Source organism: Ascaphus truei, chromosome 18 (assembly GCF_040206685.1).
Source record: "Ascaphus truei isolate aAscTru1 chromosome 18, aAscTru1.hap1, whole genome shotgun sequence".
In the NCBI taxonomy this organism is placed as follows: Eukaryota; Metazoa; Chordata; class Amphibia; order Anura; family Ascaphidae; genus Ascaphus; species Ascaphus truei.
The window spans coordinates 27,955,798-27,977,660 of NC_134500.1; the positions used below are offsets into that span (position 1 = coordinate 27,955,798).

The 21,863-nt window shown below is 48.7% G+C and overlaps 1 protein-coding gene across 1 annotated transcript in view; it reads right to left on the bottom strand.

The window, feature by feature from the left end:
- The window catches only part of LOC142469192 (nuclear receptor ROR-alpha A-like), a 344,736-nt gene that overhangs the window by 104,739 nt on the left and 218,134 nt on the right, over positions 1–21,863 (bottom strand). The window contains 2 exon segments of the mRNA XM_075576155.1: positions 449–468; positions 471–512. Coding sequence (XP_075432270.1) covers positions 449–468; positions 471–512 — 62 coding nt within the window.

A 21,863-nucleotide genomic window follows, 5' to 3' on the forward strand; every position in this document is an offset into this window, starting at 1 on the left:
AAAACCTGCGCACCGTCTCGTGACACGTCCGACTTCCTCAACGTGCCGTGATTTATGGCCGATTCCTGTCGGCTTTGACGCATCATTAATCTTCCAAATATCACCCCCCCCCCCACCCCCGACTCTTACTCCCGCCGGGACGCCTGTGCGGGAATCAGAATCGGAGACACTTTTGTCTGTAGGTTACCTCTCTCCCCCCCACGAAGAATCCATTCATTGAAGGTCAATAACACAATGAAGGAATATTCCATGGTTTCATTGGCGCCGAGCAATGGATCTGGTGTCGCTGGATCAGAACCGCTCAGTTTGGGGGTAAAACCCTTTGTTCTCGCTCTGTTTTTGGGGCACACACACGTTTGCACATTCCCCAGTATGGGATTACAGTTTTCCCTAAATGTCAGAGGAGTCATACTCGGTATCACCGTATACGGCGGGACGGGCGACGTACCTTGCAACCTTCGCACGTGAAGATTTGTCGCCGCAGATCTTGCACGGAATGATTTCGATTTGGGCTGCAGAAAAAGAGAGGACAGGGCAGAAAAAGAGAGGACAGGTTAATCATCATCATCGTCGTCATCTATGTATCTATGTATGCGTGTGCATGTATGTACGTGTATGTATGCATGTATGTACGTGTGTATGTATGTATGTACGTGTATGTATGTATGTATGTACGTATGTATGTATGTACGTGTGTATGTATGTACGTGTGTATGTATGTATGTACGTGTGTATCTATGCATGTGTGTGCATGTATCTATGCATGTGTGTGCATGTGTGTGCATGTATCTATGCATGCGTGTGCATGTATCTATGCATGCGTGTGCATGTATCTATGCATGCGTGTGCATGTATCTATGCATGCGTGTGCATGTATCTACGTGTGTATGTGTGTATGTACGTGCGTATGTACGTGCGTACGTGTGTATGTATGTGTGTACGTGTGTGTATGTACGTGTGTACGTACGTACGTGTGTGTATGTACAGTAGGGCCCCGCTTTACGGCGTTCCGCTCATACAGCGGTGCCGGGAAGGGGGCCGCCATGTCTGCACATGCACAGAACGGGAGCTGCGCATGCGCAGAATGGGAAATTGCCGGTCTTAAATAACACATAATATAAACAACACATAATGGGAAGAGGCGCTTCACACATAAAAGTGACCTTTAGGCCTCAGATATGGCGTCGCACGCTCCTCTCACCTGAGCGATCTGTGGACTGAGATCACTCGAGACGTGGAAGCGTGGCCGTGATGTGGCGGAGGCGTGGCCATGACGAGGCTGGTTCGCCCTCATTGGCTGAACCCCGTGACCCGGCGTGACAAACACAAATTTCTGCGCCTCCTGAAAACGCTGCCGCTCCGTGGCGCTTCATCGCGCGCTCTAAGGCCTGCCTCAGAGGTGCCTGCCTCGGAGGTGCCTGCCTCGGAGGTGCCGGCCTCGGAGGTGCCGGCCTCGGAGGTGCCGGCCTCGGAGGTGCCGGCCTCGGAGGTGCCGGCCTCGGAGGTGCCGGCCTCGGAGGTGCCGGCCTCGGAGGTGCGGCCTGTTGTTCGCACCGCGTGCGCGGGGCTCGCAGTATGGCCGGGGCCTTAGGGAAAGGAGTCCCGGCCCCGAAGAGGGAGAGACAAAAGTATTTCTTGTAAATAAGTGCACTCAACCTCCTCGTAAACACGGAAACTCAATGTGTCAGGGACGGGAAAGGGACGGGGGAAAGGGACGGGAAAGGGACGGGGAAAGGGACGGGGAAAAGGGACGGGGGAAAGGGACGGGGGAAAGGGTCGGGGGAAAGGGACGGGAAAGGGACGGGGGAAAGGGACGGGGGAAAGGGACGGGGGAAAGGGACGGGGGAAAGGGACGGGGGAAAGGGACGGGGGAAAGGGACGGGGGAAAGGGACGGGGGAAAGGGACGGGGGAAAGGGACGGGGGAAAGGTACGGGGGAAAGGGACGGGGGAAAGGGACGGGGGAAAGGGACGGGGGAAAGGGACGGGGGAAAGGGACGGGGGAAAGGGACGGGGGAAAGGGACGGGGAAAGGGACGGGGGAAAGGGACGGGGGAAAGGGTCGGGGGAAAGGGACGGGGGAAAGGGACGGGGGAAAGGGACGGGGGAAAGGGACGGGGAAAGGGACGGGGAAAGGGACGGGGGAAAGGGACGGGAAAGGGACGGGGGAAAGGGACGGGGGAAAGGGACGGGGGAAAGGGACGGGGGAAAGGGACGGGGGAAAGGGACGGGGGAAAGGGACGGGGGAAAGGGACGGGGGAAAGGGTCGGGGACGGGGAAAAGGGACGGGGAAAGGGACGGGAAAGGGACGGGGAAAAGGACGGGGAAAGGGACGGGGAAAGGGTCGGGGGAAAGGGACGGGAAAGGGACGGGGGAAAGGGACGGGAAAGGGACGGGGAAAGGGACGGGGGAAAGGGACGGGGGAAAGGGACGGGGGAAAGGGACGGGGGAAAGGGACGGGGGAAAGGGACGGGGGAAAGGGACGGGGGAAAGGGACGGGGGGAAAGGGTCGGGGACGGGGAAAAGGGACGGGGAAAGGGACGGGAAAGGGACGGGGAAAAGGACGGGGAAAGGGACAGGGAAGGGGACGGGGGAAAGGGACGGGGAAAGGGACGGGGGAAAGGGGGAAAGGGTCGGGGGAAAGGGACGGGGAAGGGGACGGGGGAAAGGGACGGGGAAAGGGACGGGGGAAAGGGACGGGGGAAAGGGACGGGGGAAAGGGACGGGGGAAAGGGACGGGGGAAAGGGTCGGGGGAAAGGGACGGGGAAAAGGGACGGGGGAAAGGGACGGGGAAAAGGGGACGGGGGAAAGGGGACGGGGGAAAGGACGGGGAAAGGGACGGGGAAAAGGGACGGGGAAAAGGGACGGGGAAAAGAAGGGACGGGGACGGGGAAAAGAACGGGGGAAAGGGACGGGGGAAAGGGACGGGGGTAAGGGACGGGGGAAAGGGACGGGGTAAAGGGACGGGGGAAAGGGACGGGGGAAAGGGACGGGGGAAAGGGACGGGGAAAGGGACGGGGAAAGGGGACGGGAAAGGGGACGGGAAAGGGGACGGGGGAATGGGACGGGGAAAGGGGGAAAGGGACGGGGGAAAGGGACGGGGGAAAGGGACGGGAAAAGGGACGGGGAAGGGACGGGCAAGGGACGGGGGAAAGGGACGGGGGAAAGGGACGGGGGAAAGGGACGGGGGAAAGGGACGGGGGAAAGGGGACGGGGAAAGGGGACGGGGGAAAGGGACGGGGGAAAGGGACGGGGGAAAGGGACGGGGGAAAGGGGACGGGGGAAAGGGACGGGGGAAAGGGGACGGGGAAAGGGGACGGGGAAAGGGACGGGGGAAAGGGACGGGGGAAAGGGACGGGGACGGGGGAAAGGGACGGGGGAAAGGGACGGGGGAAAGGGACGGGGGAAAGGGACGGGGGAAAGGGACGGGGGAAAGGGACGGGGGAAAGGGACGGGAAAAGGGACGGGAAAAGGGACGGGAAAGGGACGGGAAAAGGGACGGGGAAGGGACGGGCAAGGGACGGGGGAAAGGGGACGGGGAAAGGGGACGGGGAAAGGGACGGGGGAAAGGGACGGGGGAAAGGGACGGGGACGGGGGAAAGGGACGGGGGAAAGGGACGGGGGAAAGGGACGGGGGAAAGGGACGGGGGAAAGGGACGGGGGAAAGGGGCGGTGGAAAAGAACGGTGTTCCCATTGAGTTTCGTTGTTTACGAAGAGGTTGAGTGCACTTATTTTCAAGAAATACCTTTGTCTCTCCAATTAAGTCCCTTATTTCCAAGTGCTCCACTCGCGTTTACCAGCCGAGCGGGAACTGCTCTCTCATTATAAAACCTGCCCCGAAGAGCTCACAATCTTATAGTCATCGTATGAGTGGGGCAGCAACTATCCTATACATGAGCCCTGCCCAACGCGATGCGCCAGCCCAACGCGACGCGCAAGCCCCGTCCAATACGCGAGCCCTGCCCGATGCGACGCGCGAGCCATGCCCAACGCAACCCCTGCCCGACGCGGCACGCGAGCCCTGCCCAATGCGACGCGCGAGCCCTGCCCAATACGCGAGCCCTGCCCGACACGCGAGCCGTGCCCAACATGACGCACAAGACTGTCCTCCAATGAGTGAGACCGCCATCCTTGCATTTCAAAGTTCAACCAGCCTAAATCTGCCCCAATCCTCACCTCGCCCGGGGTGAATCAGTAATGGCGACTCCCAGGCAGTATAGTGGGGTATGAGCTCTTGTAGACACTGCGTACTTAGTAAGGCCCTAACCTGCACCTTATCGTGGGGGGGGGGGGGGGTATCACTGTCTTTGCTCCCACAGCACCAAGGCATTGTGGGGCAGAGACTTTGGAAGGTCCCGCAGTGACAGCTATACCCCCCATGCTGCCTGCACACACTGAGGGGTAGTTTGGGGGGATTATTAAGCATGTGTTCCCCCCACGCGCTCAGGACACCATACTGCCTGGGATCGGTCACACCGTGTGAGCGACAGTCTGACGAGTCGGCGATAAGATTAATTAGGGGATCGGGGAACAAAGTTTTAAGTAAGACTGAGGGTAAAAATCCCCTAAGGACAGCAACATGTTTCATCGGTTGAATGACGCCGATTGACACCTTTGAAACAAACACAATTGGGACAAATGTAAGTATTTGTGAACAACCTTATAAACATGTAACGTTTCCGAAGCAATCACAAGCGTGGGAGGTTTTACAAGCTGCCCGAGGGGACATTACACGTGTATTTGTCTGTCTTAGGGGATGTTACGTGTGTGTCTGTCTGCCCGAGGGGAAGTTACATGCGTGTGTATCTGTCTGCCCGAAGGGACGTTACACGTGTGTGTGTGTGTGTGTGTGTCTGCCCGACGGGACGTTACACGTGTGTGTGTGTGTGTCTGCCCGAGGGGAAGTTACATGCGTGTGTATCTGTCTGCCCGAAGGGACGTTACACGTGTGTGTGTGTGTGTGTGTCTGCCCGACGGGACGTTACACGTGTGTGTGTGTGTGTCTGCCCGAGGGGAAGTTACATGCGTGTGTATCTGTCTGCCCGAAGGGACGTTACACGTGTGTGTGTGTGTGTGTGTGTGTGTGTCTGCCCGACGGGACGTTACACGTGTGTGTGTGTGTCTGCCCGAGGGGAAGTTACATGCGTGTGTATCTGTCTTCCCGAAGGGACGTTACACGTGTGTGTGTGTCTGCCCGACGGGACATTACACAGACACACACACGCGTGTGTCTGCCTGAGGGGGACGTTTACACGTGTGTGTGTATGCCCGAGGGCACAACACGCATATAAACATGTAGACACACACACGCAGTATATACATACAGTATGTACACGCATAGAAACACGTATGCGCATACACACAGAATATACACACATACACGTAGACACACAGTATGTACACGCATAGAAACACGTAGGCACACACACGCAGTATATACACACAGTATGTACACGCATAGAAACACGTAGGCACACACACACAGTATATACACACAGTATGTACACGCATAGAAACACGTAGGCGCGCACACACACACACACACACACACACACACAGTATATACACGCATATAAACACACGCAGTATATACATACAGTATGTACACGCATAGAAACACGCAGTATATACATACAGTATGTACACGCATAGAAACACGTATGCGCATACACACAGAATATACACACATACACGTAGACACACAGTATGTACACGCATAGAAACACGTAGGCACACACACGCAGTATATACACACAGTATGTACACGCATAGAAACACGTAGGCACACACACGCAGTATATACACACAGTATGTACACGCATAGAAACACGTAGGCACACACACACAGTATATACACACAGTATGTACACGCATAGAAACACGTAGGCGAGCACACACACACACACACACACAGTATATACACGCATATAAACACACGCAGTATATACATACAGTATGTACACGCATAGAAACACGCAGTATATACATACAGTATGTACACGCATAGAAACACGTAGGTGCACACACACACAGTATATACACGCATATAAACACGTAGACACACGCAGTATATACATACAGCATGTGCATGCATAGAAACACGTAGACACACGCAGTATATACATACAGTATGTACACGCATAGAAACACGTAGGCACACACACGCAGAATATACATGCAGTATGTACACGCATAGAAACACGTAGACACACACACGCAGTATATACATACAGTATGTACACGCATAGAAACACGTAGGCGCACACACAGTATATACACGCATATAAACACGTAGACACACGCAATATATACACGCATATAAACACGTAGACACACGCAGTATATACATACAGTATGTACACGCATAGAAACACGTAGACACACACAGTATATACACACAAACACGCAGTATATACATACAGTATGTACACGCATAGAAACACGTAGACACGCAGTATATACATACAGTATGTACACGCATAGAAACACGTAGGCGCACACACACATAGTATATACACGCATATAAACACGTAGACACACGCAGTATATACATACAGTATGTACACACATAGAAACACGTAGACACACGCAGTATATACATACAGTATGTACACGCATAGAAACACGTAGACACACGCAGTATATACATACAGTATGTACACGCATAGAAACACGCAGTATATACACACAGTATATACACGCATATAAACACGTAGACACACGCATTATATACATACAGTATGTACACGCATAGAAACACGTAGGCGCACACACAGAGTATATATACGCATATAGACACGTAGACACACGCAGTATATACATACGGTATGTACACACATAGAAACACGTAGACACACGCAGTATATACATACAGTATGTACACGCATAGACACACGCAGTATATACATACGGTATGTACACGCATAGAAACACGTAGACACACGCAGTATATACATACAGTATGTACACGCATAGAAACACGTAGACACACGCAGTATATACATACAGTATGTACACACGTAGACACACGCAGTATATACATACAGTATGTACACGCATAGAAACACGTAGACACACGCAGTATATACACACAGTATATACACGCATATAAACACGTAGACACACGCATTATATACATACAGTATGTAAACGCATAGAAACACGTAGGCGCACACACACAGTATATATACGCATATAGACACGTAGACACACGCAGTATATACATACAGTATGTACACACATAGAAACACGTAGACACACGCAGTATATACATACAGTATGTACACGCATAGAAACACGTAGGCGCACACACACAGTATATAGACACGTAGACACACGCAGTATATACATACAGTATGTATACGCATAGACACATGCAGTATATACATACAGTATGTACACGCATAGACACATGCAGTATATACATACAGTATGTACACGCATAGACACATGCAGTATATACATACAGTATGTACTGTACACGCATAGACACACGCAGTATATACATACAGTATGTACACGCATAGAAACACGTAGACACATGCAGTATATACATACAGTATGTACACGCATACACACGCAGTATATACATACAGTATGTACACGCATAGACACACGCAGTATATACATACAGTATGTACACGCATAGAAACACGCAGTATATACATACAGTATATACATACAGTATGTACACGCATACACACGCAGTATATACATACAGTATGTACACGCATAGACACACGCAGTATATACATACAGTATGTACACGCATAGACACATGCAGTATATACATACAGTATGTACACGCATAGACACACGCAGTATATACATACAGTATGTACACGCATAGAAACACGCAGTATATACATACAGTATGTACACGCATAGACACACGCAGTACAGTACCGACACACTTTATTGCAGTGTGGTCGGTACCGCAAGCCGGGATATTTCCCGGCTTGCTTGTGGCTGCCCCTCGGCGTGCCGCGCGTCATAGACGCGCGGTCACGCGTCTTCGGGAGCCTGCGCCCCCTGCACGCGCGTCCAGGGCTCCCCGAGGGAGCCCTGGTGTCCCGCGATCTGCGGGACGGCGGCAGGGGGTTCCGGGGGACCCGGCGGACCCGGTAGCGGTAGGGAGAGCGCCCCGATCGGAGGGCGCTCTTCCGCTGCTTCGGCGCGCGCCCGTCACACTCGGGCGCGCGCCAGGCTACTGCTGCGGCCAAGAACGGGCAAATGCTCGAATAAACTGTGCCGCAGCAGTATATACATACAGTATGTACACGCATAGACACACGCAGTATATACATACAGTATGAACACGCCTATCCCAACTGCTTCCGTGTCTCCTCTCATTACATAACTGGGAGGCAAAGCGAGAAAGCTGGCACAGAGTCAGATCCGCCCTGTGCGGCAGCGTACACACGTACACACAATCTACATAACTATACACACACACAACTATAACTATACACACACACAACTATAACTATGCACACAATCTACATAACTATACACACACAACTATAACTATATACACACACACACACACACACACACAACTATAACTATACACACACAACTATAACTATACACACACACACACACACAACTATAACTATACACACAATCTACATAACTATACACACACAACTATAACTATACACACACACACACACAACTATAACTATGCACACAATCTACATAACTATACACACACACAACTATAACTATACACACACACACACAACTATAATTATACACACAATCTACATAACTATACACACACAACTATAACTATACACACACACACACACAACTATAACTATACACATAATCTACATAACTATACACACACACACAACTATAACTATACACACACAACTATAACTATACACACACACACACACACACAACTATAACTATACACACAATCTACATAACTATACACACACACACACAACTATAACTATACACACAATCTACATAACTATACACACACACACAACTATAACTATACACACACACACACACAACTATAACTATACACACAATCTACATAACTATACACACACACAACTATAACTATACACACACACACACAACTATACACAAACACACCTATATCTACACACAGAGCTATATAACTATATCTACATAATACACACACATTCTACATAACTATACACACATAATACATGTGTGTGCGCACGCACGCACACACACACACACACACACACACACACACACACACAGTCCCTGTATAAGATATCAATATATTGAATGATTTTGCAACCTACTCACAGAAAGCTGTCTGTGAGTAGGTTACTGGCTCTACACTTCTGTAACCCAGGCAGTGCAGAAAAGGCTGTGTGATGCGGCAGGCGTACACTTTCAGGGTCCCATGTTACAATGGAAGCAAAGAGTGACACTGAGTGCTCATTTGCATGTCATTACCCAGAATCCCTGGCTGCAGTGAAAGCACTGTATGTTAGGAGATAATGGGCAGACCGGTCAGGCAGCTGAATGTGCTCACACGGGGTATTTGTATTGTGGGGGCTGTTGTACACTGTATGGGGGAGCGGTTTTGTCACTTTTTTTTACCCACCAACAAACACACACAGGAAATTATAGCAACTGTCACACATATAAAGGGTTAATATGTGCAGCTTAGAGGGGAGAAGGGAGAGGGGGGTATGAGAGAAACTGTCACATATATAAAGGGTTAATATGTGCAGCTTAGAGGGGAGAAGGGAGAGGGGGGTATGAGAGAAACTGTCACATATATAAAGGGTTAATATGTGCAGCTTAGAGGTGAGAAGGGAGAGGGGGATATGGGAGACACAGTCACATATAAAGGGTTAATATGTACAGCTTAGAGGGGAGAAGGGAGAGGGGGATATGAGAGACACTGTCAAATATATAAAAAGTTAATAAGTACAGCTTAGAGGAGAGAAGGGAGAGGGGGATATGAGAGACACTGTCACATATATAAAGGGTTAATATGTGCAGCTTAGAGGAGAGAAGGGAGAGGGGGATATGAGAGACACTGTCACATATATAAAGGGTTAATATGTGCAGCTTAGAGGAGAGAAGGGAGAGGGGGATATGAGAGACACTGTCACATATATAAAGGGTTAATATGTGCAGCTTAGAGGGGAGAAGGGAGAGGGGGATATGAGAGGCACTGTCACATATATAAAGGTTTAATATGTACAGCGTAGATGGGAGAAGGGAGAGGAGATATGAGAGACACTGGCACATATATAAAGGGTTAATATGTGCAGCTTAGAGGGGAGAAGGGAGAGGGGGATATGAGCGACACTGTCACATATATAAAGGGTTAATATGTGCAGCTTAGAGGGGAGAAGGGAGAGGGGATATGGGAGACACTGTCACATATATAAAGGGTTAATATGTGCAGCTTAGGGGGGAGAAGGGAGAGGGGGTATGAGAGATACTGTCACATATATAAAGGGTTAATATGTGCAGCGTAGAGGGGAGAAGGGAGAGGGGGATATGAGAGACACTGGCACCTATATAAAGGGTTAATATGTGCAGGTTAGAGGGGAGAAGGGAGAGGGGGATATGAGAGACACTGACACATATATAAAGGGTTAATATGTGCAGCTTAGAGGGGAGAAGGGAGAGGGGATATGAGAGACACTGTCACATATAGAAAGGGTTAATATGTGCAGCTTAGAGGAGAGCAGGGAGAGGGGGATATGAGAGACACTGTCACATATAAAGGGTTAATATGTGCAGCTTAGAGAGGAGAAGGGAGAGGGGGATATGGGAGACACTGTCACATATATAAAGGGTTAATATGTGCAGCTTAGAGGGGAGAAGGGAGAGGGGGATATGGGAGACACTGTCACATATATAAAGGGTTAATATGTGCAGCATAGAGGGGAGAAGGGAGACAGGGATATGGGAGACACTGTCACATATATAAAGGGTTAATATGTGCAGCTTAGAGGGGAGAAGGGAGAGGGAGATATGGGAGACACTGTCACATATATAAAGGGTTAATATGTGCAGCTTAGAGGGGAGAAGGGAGAGGGGATATGAGAGGCACTGGCACATATATAAAGGGTTAATATGTGCAGCTTAGAGGGGAGAAGGGGGAGGGGACATGAGAGGCACTGGCACATATATAAAGGGTTAATATGTGCAGCTTAGAGGAGAGCAGGGAGAGGGGGATATGGGAGACACTGTCACATATATAAAGGGTTAATATGTGCAGCTTAGAGGGGAGAAGGGAGAGGGGGATATGAGAGACACGGTCACGTATATAAAGGGTTAATATGTGCAGCTTAGAGGGGAGAAGGGAGAGGGGGATATGAGAGACTGTCACATATATAAAGTGTTAATATGTGCAGCTTAGAGGAGAGAGATGGGAGAGGGGGATATGGGAGACACGGTCACATATATAAAGGGTTAATATGTGCAGCTTAGAGGTGAGAAGGGAGAGGGGGATATGGGAGACACGGTCACATATATAAAGGGTTAATATGTGCAGCTTAGGGGGGAGAAGGGAGAGGGGTATATGAGAGACTGGCACATATATAAAGGGTTAATATGTGCAGCTTAGGGGGGAGAAGGGAGAGGGGTATATGAGAGACACTGTCACATATATAAAGGGGGGAAGCATGTATAAGAGACAGAACAGCTAGAACAGGAGGAGATTCTGACACTGGAGGGTGGGAGCCTCAGGGAAGTACTTCTTCCAGGAAAGGGTGGTGGATTCATGGAACAGACGCCCAGCAGAGGTGGTCGGGGTATCACAGTAAGATGATGCAAACACGCTTGGGATACAATTTACAGCATGAAACAAAACCAAAGATCTAATAGGGTCTAAGGTCCCACGGCAGGGGGGGGGGTGAGGACACACGGAATGGGCACGATATGGGGGGGGTCTTATCTGCCGTCTAACAGACACACTCTGTATATTTGCACGCGCCCCCCTAATAACATTCACACTCCTGCACAGGATAATACAAAGTAACAATGTTACCCGTCACACTCCGCTCCTGCACAGGATAATACAAAGTAACAATGTTACCCGTCACACTCCTGCACAGGATAATACAAAGTAACAATGTTACCCGTCACACTCCTGCACAGGATAATACAAAGTAACAATGTTACCCGTCACACTCCTGCACAGGATAATACAAAGTAACAATGTTACTCCCATCCAGTCCCTATAACTCCCAATAATGTGACGGTAAGTATGTCTTAGTGTTACTCCCATCCAGTCCCTATAACTTCCAATAACGTGACGGTAAGTATGTCTTAGTGTTACTCCCATCCAGACCCCATAACTCCCAATAACGTGACAGTAAGTATGTCTTAGTGTTACTCCCATCCAGTCCCTATAACTTCCAATAACGTGACGGTAAGTATGTCTCAGTGTTACTCCCATCCCGACCCTATAACTTCCAATAACGTGACGGTAAGTATGTCTTAGTGTTACTCCCATCCAGGCCCTATAATGTCCAATAACGTGACGGTAAGTATGTCTTAGTGTTACTCCCATCCAGGCCCTATAACTTCCAATAACATGACGGTAAGTATGTCTTAGTGTTACTCCCATCCAGACCCTATAACTTCCAATAACGTGACGGTAAGTATGTCTCAGTGTTACTCCCATCCCGACCCTATAACTTCCAATAACGTGACGGTAAGTATGTCTTAGTGTTACTCCCATCCCGACCCTATAACTTCCAATAACGTGACGGTAAGTATGTCTTAGTGTTACTCCCATCCAGGCCCTATAACTTCCAGTAACGTGACGGTAAGTATGTCTTAGGGGCCTATGCAGAGAGCAGCGCTATTTCGAAATTCGCCATTTTTTGGAGAAAATCGCGCAGAAAACAGCAGAAAATGGCGAGTTCCGAAAAACGCGCCAATTTTTCTTTTCTATTTGTAAAACTCGCCTCGCGGCTGGCGAGAACCTCAATCTCGCCAGTTTTAAAAATATCCTAATGCAGAGAGCCGCGAACGGCATCTAGCGGCTGTTCGCGCCAATAAAATGGCGCGATTGTCTCCTTTTTGCCTCGCCAGAAAAAATTGGCAAGAAGCTGCCGCTCGCGGCCATTGCAATGGGAAAAAAAAAGCGCGAATTTGTTTTTTCTGAAGCGCGCATCTCGCCAATTTAAACTCGCCACACGCTTCCATGTTAAACATAGCAGAATTCGCACTTTTCTGCATATGGAGAATAAAACTCTCCAAAAAAGCTACTTTTTACTAAATTCGCCATTTTTAAAATTCGCTGCTCTCTGCATAGGCCCCATAGTGTTACTCCCATCCAGGCCCTATAACTTCCAGTAACGTGACGGTAAGTATGTCTTAGTGTTACTCCCATCCAGGCCCTATAACTTCCAATAACATGACGGTAAGTATGTCTTCGTGTTACTCCCATCCAGGCCCTATAACTTCCAGTAACGTGACGGTAAGTATGTCTTAGTGTTACTCCCATCCAGGCCCTATAACTTCCAGTAACGTGACGGTAAGTATGTCTTAGTGTTACTCCCATCCAGGCCCTATAACTTCCAGTAACGTGACGGTAAGTATGTCTTAGTGTTACTCCCATCCAGTCCCGGAAATAGGTGAGAGAGGAGAGTGAAATAATGCTATGTTCGTTATATCACCGACCTATGACACTACACCCAGACCCTATAAAAGCCTTATTTTTCAGTGTCTGGATGTGAGTAACGCATATTTTAGGTCTGACCCAACGTAAAGCCGTTTCTACAAACGCGACAAAAAGAAAAAAAAATAATCTGAAACAATCAACGATTCCCCCAAACACAACGGAATATACAAATAGGACAAAATGACAGAGGTCCGGGCTAGGCAACAAAGATGAGAACATTCGGAAAATCTTTCCAGAAGAAACATCCTCTATTCTGTGGCCAAAGACCCCCCCTCCCCATTGATCCTGGTTATGAACGCTGAGAGATTGCCTTTGGCAGTCCAGAGGTCACAGTCTGGGTCCTCAACAGAGAACTCAACAACTATGGAAGACTGGCCACTCTTCCACCCCCGGCTGCCCAGAAGCTTTCTAGTTAGTATTTCAACCTTCTGTATCACGTGAGCCAATAGGGAACCGTGATGGATGATGTTGTGTCTTCCTGTTGGCCCTGGTGATGTGGCCAAAGTAAACCGCCATTTGGTTGCACCTTGGAGACTAATGCGCTTCGTTTGCCGATAAGCATCTTGGAAACCATGTGGTCCCCGGAGTGGAAGATAACACAGCTTAGCCCTGGAGACCCTCTGGTAAAATATAGAAATACAAATCCTGCAGTTTGTTCATCGTTATATGAGCAGTGCCCTAATGACAAACCTAGAACATCAGAGCCTCTATTGACGTTCTAGGTGCCTCATGGCACAAATGTCCGTTTTATAGGCGATCGTTGGGCTCACCGATCCAACCGAACAGTGACCCGGTCAAAATGGAAGCGTAGCCACCGCTAAGAAACCAGTTCCTCCGACCGGTAATGCAAAGTACATTCACAAGTAGTAAGATTTCATGCCCGTTTACACTAACTTTAACGGGAGCATTCATTTAAATCCGGAGACACCAAGAGGATAATAATAATAATGACTCGATTCTTTCATTGTTAAATTTAAAAAAGGATGTATTTTTTAGTGGGTACTTTCAGACACGATTAGAAAGAGTTGTATACACACACACACACACCACACACACATACATACACACGATAATGAGAAAGAGGGTGTGTGTATATAATAACCATTAATGTGTATGTACTGTACACATAATTATACGTGTTTTATACACATGAGATTATGCTTCTCGTAAACCCAGGGTTTAAATGCGCATTACATAAGACTGGGGTTATTTTTTTTTTTACTGGCGACACGGCTAGGGGGGGAAATTGGATTATATATGCAATTTATTTTATTAAATAAGTGAAGGGATTTTCAAGAACATCTATTAAAAAAAAAGGCTGCTGTGATCGGCTGTTAAAAGAAATTACAACTTGCGATAGACGGATCAAAATGTAGTGTAGAGAGATTCACGAACTTGTGAGGTTTCAGTAGGAAAGCGCTGTACACGTGAAGAAGAGACCTGCGAGGTTTGGAAATCTCTGTACATGTGAAGAAGAAACATGTGATGTCTGGGAAGCTCTGGGATATACACAGGCTTAATTCACATATTCCAAGATATAGAACAATATTATAAAACAAAATTATTTCTTTGCTTGCGCCCACACAAGACGCTCGTCAGACAAAAGTTTGACGTGGGTCATTAGGGGCAGAATTCTCTATACCTCGTTATGTGCCACACATAAAAAATGTATTTGCTCGTCATAAAGGTACCATTTTAATATCCCACATAGAATGTGTCACCCACACACCATTTATCCCAATAATGTGTCACATACACACACACGACCAACGTGATGTTCAAAAACTGTATCACGTTTGCAAAGATAAGAATAACTGGAATAGAACTAGAAGTGGGAGACGGTGTTGGCCTCAGCCGGTAAGTAACAATGGGTGGGAATAACTGGAATAGAACTAGAAGTGGGAGACGGTGTCAGCCGGTAAGTAACAATGGGTGGGAATAACTGGACCAGAACTAGAAGTGAGAGACGGTGTCGGCCAGTAAGTAACAATGGGTGGGAATAACTGGAACAGAACTAGAAGTGGGAGACGGTGTCGGCCGCGGCCGGTAAGTAACATTGGGTGGGAATAACTGGAATAGAACTAGAAGTGGGAGACGGTGTCGGCCGGTAAGTAACAATGGGTGGGAATAACTGGAATAGAACTAGAAGTGGGAGACGGCCTCGGCCGGTAAGTAACAATGGGTGGGAATAACTGGAGTAGAACTAGAAGTGGGAGACGGTGTCGGCCGGTAAGTAACAATGGATGGGAATAACTGGAATAGAACTAGAAGTGGGAGACAGTGTCGGCCGGTGAGTAACAATGGGTGGGAATAACTGGAATAGAACTAGAAGTGGGAGACGGTGTCGGCCGGTAAGTAACAATGGGTGGGAATAACTGGAACAGAACTAGAAGTGGGAGACGGTGTCGGCCGGTAAGTAACAATGGGTGGGAATAACTGGAATAGAACTAGAAGTGGGAGACGGTGTCGGCCGGTAAGTAACAATGGGTGGGAATAACTGGTATAGAACTAGAAGTGGGAGACGTGTCGGCCTCGGCCGGTAAGTAACAATGGGTGGGAATAACTGGAATAGAACTAGAAGTGGGAGACGGTATCGGCCTCGGCCGGTAAGTAACAATGGGTGGGAATAACTGGAATAGAACTAGAAGTGGGAGACGTGTCGGCCTCGGCCGGTAAGTAACAATGGGTGGGAATAACTGGAATAGAACTAGAAGTGGGAGACGTGTCGGCCTCGGCCGGTAAGTAACAATGGGTGGGAATAACTGGAATAGAACTAGAAGTGGGAGACGGTGTCGGCCGGTAAGTAACAATGGGTGGGAATAACTGGAATAGAACTAGAAGTGGGAGACGGTCTCGGCCGGTAAGTAACAATGGGTGGGAATAACTGGAATAGAACTAGAAGTGGGAGATGGTGTCGGCCGGTAAGTAACAATGGGTGGGAATAACTGGAATAGAACTAGAAGTGGGAGACGGTGTCTGCCGGTAAGTAACAATGGGTGGGAATAACTGGAATAGAACTAGAAGTGGGAGATGGTGTCGGCCGGTAAGTAACAATGGGTGGGAATAACTGGAATAGAACTAGAAGTGGGAGACGGTGTCGGCCGGTAAGTAACAATGGGTGGGAATAACTGGAATAGAACTAGAAGTGGGAGACGGTGTCGGCCTCGGCCGGTAAGTAACAATGGGTGGGAATAACTGGAACAGAACTAGAAGTGGGAGACGGTGTCGGCCTCGGCCGGTAAGTAACAATGGGTGGGAATAACTGGAATAGAACTAGAAGTGGGAGACGGTCTCGGCCGGTAAGTAACAATGGGTGGGAATAACTGGAATAGAACTAGAAGTGGGAGACGGTGTCGGCCGGTAAGTAACAATGGGTGGGAATAACTGGAATAGAACTAGAAGTGGGAGATGGTGTCGGCCTCGGCCGGTAAGTAACAATGGGTGGGAATAACTGGAATAGAACTAGAAGTGGGAGACGGTGTCGGCCTCAGCCGGTAAGTAACAATGGGTGGGAATAACTGGAATAGAACTAGAAGTGGGAGACGGTGTCGGTCGGTAAGTAACAATGGGTGGGAATAACTGGAATAGAACTAGAAGTGGGAGATGGTGTCGGCCTCGGCCGGTAAGTAACAATGGGTGGGAATAACTGGAATAGAACTAGAAGTGGGAGACGATGTCGGCCTCGGCCGGTAAGTTACAATGGGTGGGAATAACTGGAATAGAACTAGAAGTGGGAGACGGTGTCGGCCGGTAAGTAACAATGGGTGGGAATAACTGGAATAGAACTAGAAGTGGGAGATGGTGTCGGCCGGTAAGTAACAATGGGTGGGAATAACTGGAATAGAACTAGAAGTGGGAGACGGTGTCTGCCGGTAAGTAACAATGGGTGGGAATAACTGGAATAGAACTAGAAGTGGGAGACGGTGTCGGCCGGTAAGTAACAATGGGTGGGAATAACTGGAATAGAACTAGAAGTGGGAGACGGTGTCTGCCGGTAAGTAACAATGGGTGGGAATAACTGGAATAGAACTAGAAGTGGGAGACGGTGTCGGCCGGTAAGTAACAATGGGTGGGAATAACTGGAATAGAACTAGAAGTGGGAGATGGTGTCGGCCGGTAAGTAACAATGGGTGGGAATAACTGGAATAGAACTAGAAGTGGGAGACGGTGTCGGCCGGTAAGTAACAATGGGTGGGAATAACTGGAATAGAACTAGAAGTGGGAGACGGTGTCGGCCTCGGCCGGTAAGTAACAATGGGTGGGAATAACTGGAACAGAACTAGAAGTGGGAGACGGTGTCGGCCTCGGCCGGTAAGTAACAATGGGTGGGAATAACTGGAATAGAACTAGAAGTGGGAGACGGTCTCGGCCGGTAAGTAACAATGGGTGGGAATAACTGGAATAGAACTAGAAGTGGGAGACGGTGTCGGCCGGTAAGTAACAATGGGTGGGAATAACTGGAATAGAACTAGAAGTGGGAGATGGTGTCGGCCTCGGCCGGTAAGTAACAATGGGTGGGAATAACTGGAATAGAACTAGAAGTGGGAGACGGTGTCGGCCTCGGCCGGTAAGTAACAATGGGTGGGAATAACTGGAATAGAACTAGAAGTGGGAGACGGTGTCGGCCGGTAAGTAACAATGGGTGGGAATAACTGGAATAGAACTAGAAGTGGGAGATGGTGTCGGCCTCGGCCGGTAAGTAACAATGGGAGGGAACCTTTTACATGAAATTAGGTGGAGAAGAAAGACGAGATGGGGGAATGTGGAAGAAACAAGACAATATTACAAGGGAACCTTCCACTGAGTCAAGAGGAAAGTGTGTGACCAGTGTATCCTGCCCGTGCTCACGTGTGTGTGACCCGTGTGTCCTGCCTGTGCTCACGTGTGTGTGACCCGTATGTCCTGCCCGTGCTCACGTATGTGTGCGACCCGTGTGTCCTGCCTGTGCTCACGTGTGTGTGTGACCCGTGTGTCCTGCCCGTGCTCACGTATGTGTGCGACCCGTGTATCCGTCCCGTGCTCATGTACGGACGGGAGACTTGGACCCTAAGGTTTAGGATATAGTATCGGCGCGCGTAGTAGAAAAGATCCTGGACCTGTAGAATTGGGTGACGGGGGGGGGAGGGGGCAAAATTCAAGTTTGACACGCGAAGTATCGGCCTCCCTGTCGCGCTCGTGCGCCCTGTGGCCGTGCGCATTGCCTTCCGTCATTTTTATATTGTGTGCGTGATGTTGCTTGCGCCGTCGCTGTTACTAAGGACGTGGCCTAAGTGTGAAGATAATTCAGATGCTTAGACAACGCAAAGAAATATGGAGAAATGCATGCTGGGTATTACCCAAAGGCTGAGGCCCCAGTGGGCGCAACGGGGTGCCTGGCAGCGCTCGTTACCTACATCAGTGCAACCTGGTGAACTCCAGGCAACTCGTGGTGGGGAGGCATGGCGGGGGCGCGGCCATGACATCACGTGGCTGTTTCGCCCTCATTGGCATAACCGCCACCGTGCTGTGTCCAATGCTCGGCCGCCGCGCCAAAAGACAAAAATCTTGTCAACGGCGATTGTGCTTTGTGCTCTCGCGCACACACTCTAACTGGAGCCTGCCCCATAGAGGGCTGTACTTTGTGTGCAGTGCGCACACGCGCAGCCGCGGCCACGAAGCCAAAGCTGTATGGAGAGATGCATGCTGGGTATTACCCAAAAGGACAGGAACAAGATTGAATGTGTTTCGAAACCAAACAAAAGTCTGTGACATCATCACGCGGGGGAAGAAAATTAAAATGGCGGCGGGCCGGACACAATCGCAAGAAGAAATGACCATCGTTGACCAAGATGGAACTCGACTGGATCCCAAGAGAGATTAAAAGACCAAGACAAAGTAAGATGGGACGATGGGACGAGGGAATGTGTGGGAGAAGAGAGGCTGGAACCTGGGGGATCACTGGGGAGACCTCACCCAGCAGTGGGGAGGCCAGGGCGGAAGATGATGGATATAGATATATCCGTAGCCTGTTCTGACATCTGCTCATGCAACGTCCTGCCTCTTACATAAGAAATTCATGTAAATAAACATTAACGTTAGAGGGCGTTGAGGTGAAACTCGGGGTGAATGTGGACAGACCTGCCTCGCAAGCTCGAAAAACTCTTGGGAAAACTTATCACACCGTTTAACCCCTCGCTCCCCTCCGACGCCGCGGTCTCATTCACAAGGCGACGGGAGGAATTATTTCACACGTCTCGTACGGTATCAGGCCGCTTACAGGAAAAGAAAATGGAGGTATTGGCACGGAGCCAGATTACAAAAATATATATCTACGTTCCAAGCGTTGGGACTTTAAGGAATGGGTGGAAAAGGTTCTTTTTTCCTGGGACCACGGATAAAATGCTGGCGGGAATGTGGTTTAACGTGGATCGTTAGGGGCAGAATTCTCTGGGGGGTTAGGGGGGGGGTTGGTACATATATGATGGACATGTCCGAAAATAAAACGCTACTGGGCCTCCATACAGTCTCAGGCATGATGTTGATGGAAAGGCCGACAGTCTTCCTTAACCATTATACCAAAACCATCACTAGAACCCAGGGGGGAACAGATAGACTAGACCAGGGGGGTGTCCACCAACAGGTCAGGTATCCCTGCTTCAGCACAGGCGGCTCCGTCATTGGTTGTGCTGGAGCGGTTGTGCTGGAGTTGGCACAGGGATGAGTTCTAGATCCGGAGTAATAGAGATGTCAGGTTCTCCAATACGGACCAAGGGCAAAGTACCAGATTACTGCTCTATATCTGGTATGTATAATCTTTATTTATACAGCGCCGCCCCTGTACTCAGCGCCGCACAGCAGTAACACACATCACAATAATAATAATATTATTATATCACACAATGGGAATAAGAGCCTCAGATATAAAAGTAACATAAGGGAAAGGAGTCCCTCGCCCACAGAGCTTACACTCTAAGTGTCCATATGCAATGCTGCAATTGTTTGTGTTAAACAGGACTTTGTTGGTCCATTTGAAGATAGTCATCACCTACATACCCCCCTCCCCTCGTGTACCCCCCAACCTCACCCTGTATAAAACAGGAAAAAGATTAGTCCAGAAAGAAAGGAAAAAAATGAATATAATAATAGAGCTTTAGGTGTGAAAATAAAAAAAAGTTGTGATACTTAGGAGCCTCGTAGTATCGTCGCAATCTGAGAAAATACCAGGCATCGCAATATGTCAAGGATCAATAATACCCAGGTAACAATAATACCCAGGTAACAATAATACCCAGGTAACAGATATAATAGTTATAGAGAACGCAAGAGTTCTAGACAGACCTTTTGAAGAAAACCTGCACAGAAAAAATTGTGTGTGTGTGTTACACAGTGTGTGGGTGGGTGAATCTGTATGCATATACACACACACACACACACACACACACACACACACACACACACACACACCACTGAGGAGTAAACATTAACAGATCAGTTGAGTGTGGAGCAATATATAATGTGTGTAAAGATATATATGACACACACACTATTTATATATTCACGGACATCATTTGCTCAAAATAAATATTTAAAAAAACAAAATCACACAAACTGATCGTTTTAGGGGTTTGGGACCCGGAAACATTTGCTGCTTTTTTATTCTGCAAAAAAGTTTGCTTAACTGGCCAAGTTCTTCCCCCAAACCCCCTCTGCCGGTCACGACCTTTTTATGTACAGTACGGTGGCCGTTTGCTGAAAAAGTCACAGATTTTGGCAAAATGAGCAAATTTGGAGCGGCGTGCAAATTCAGCACAAAAAAAAACGAGAAAGGTCCGAAAAATTCAACGACGGAATCCGCCGTGATGCGACTCGGAAGCGCGCGGAAACAGCGCAAAGTCCCTCAAAATGCATTCAATAAAAACCGCGCAATGCGGATCGCCAGATTTCCCGAGGACACGGAACGTGAGAGTTAACCTCGGCAGTGCCGAGCACACGATGCTGGCGGCGTGTACGGGTCGATGCTGGCGGCGTGACGGGTCGATGCTTCTGTTCTGGGGAAAGTGGTTAAGGCGGGTCACGGAAAATTCCCACCGACACGGAACTAATAACACTGTAAATACTGCACAATTTCCCTATAAATACTTTATACATACACATACACACTAATCGGTATACACACATATACAGTACGTACGCACATACAAGTGCAGAAATCTGCTAACCTGTACAGG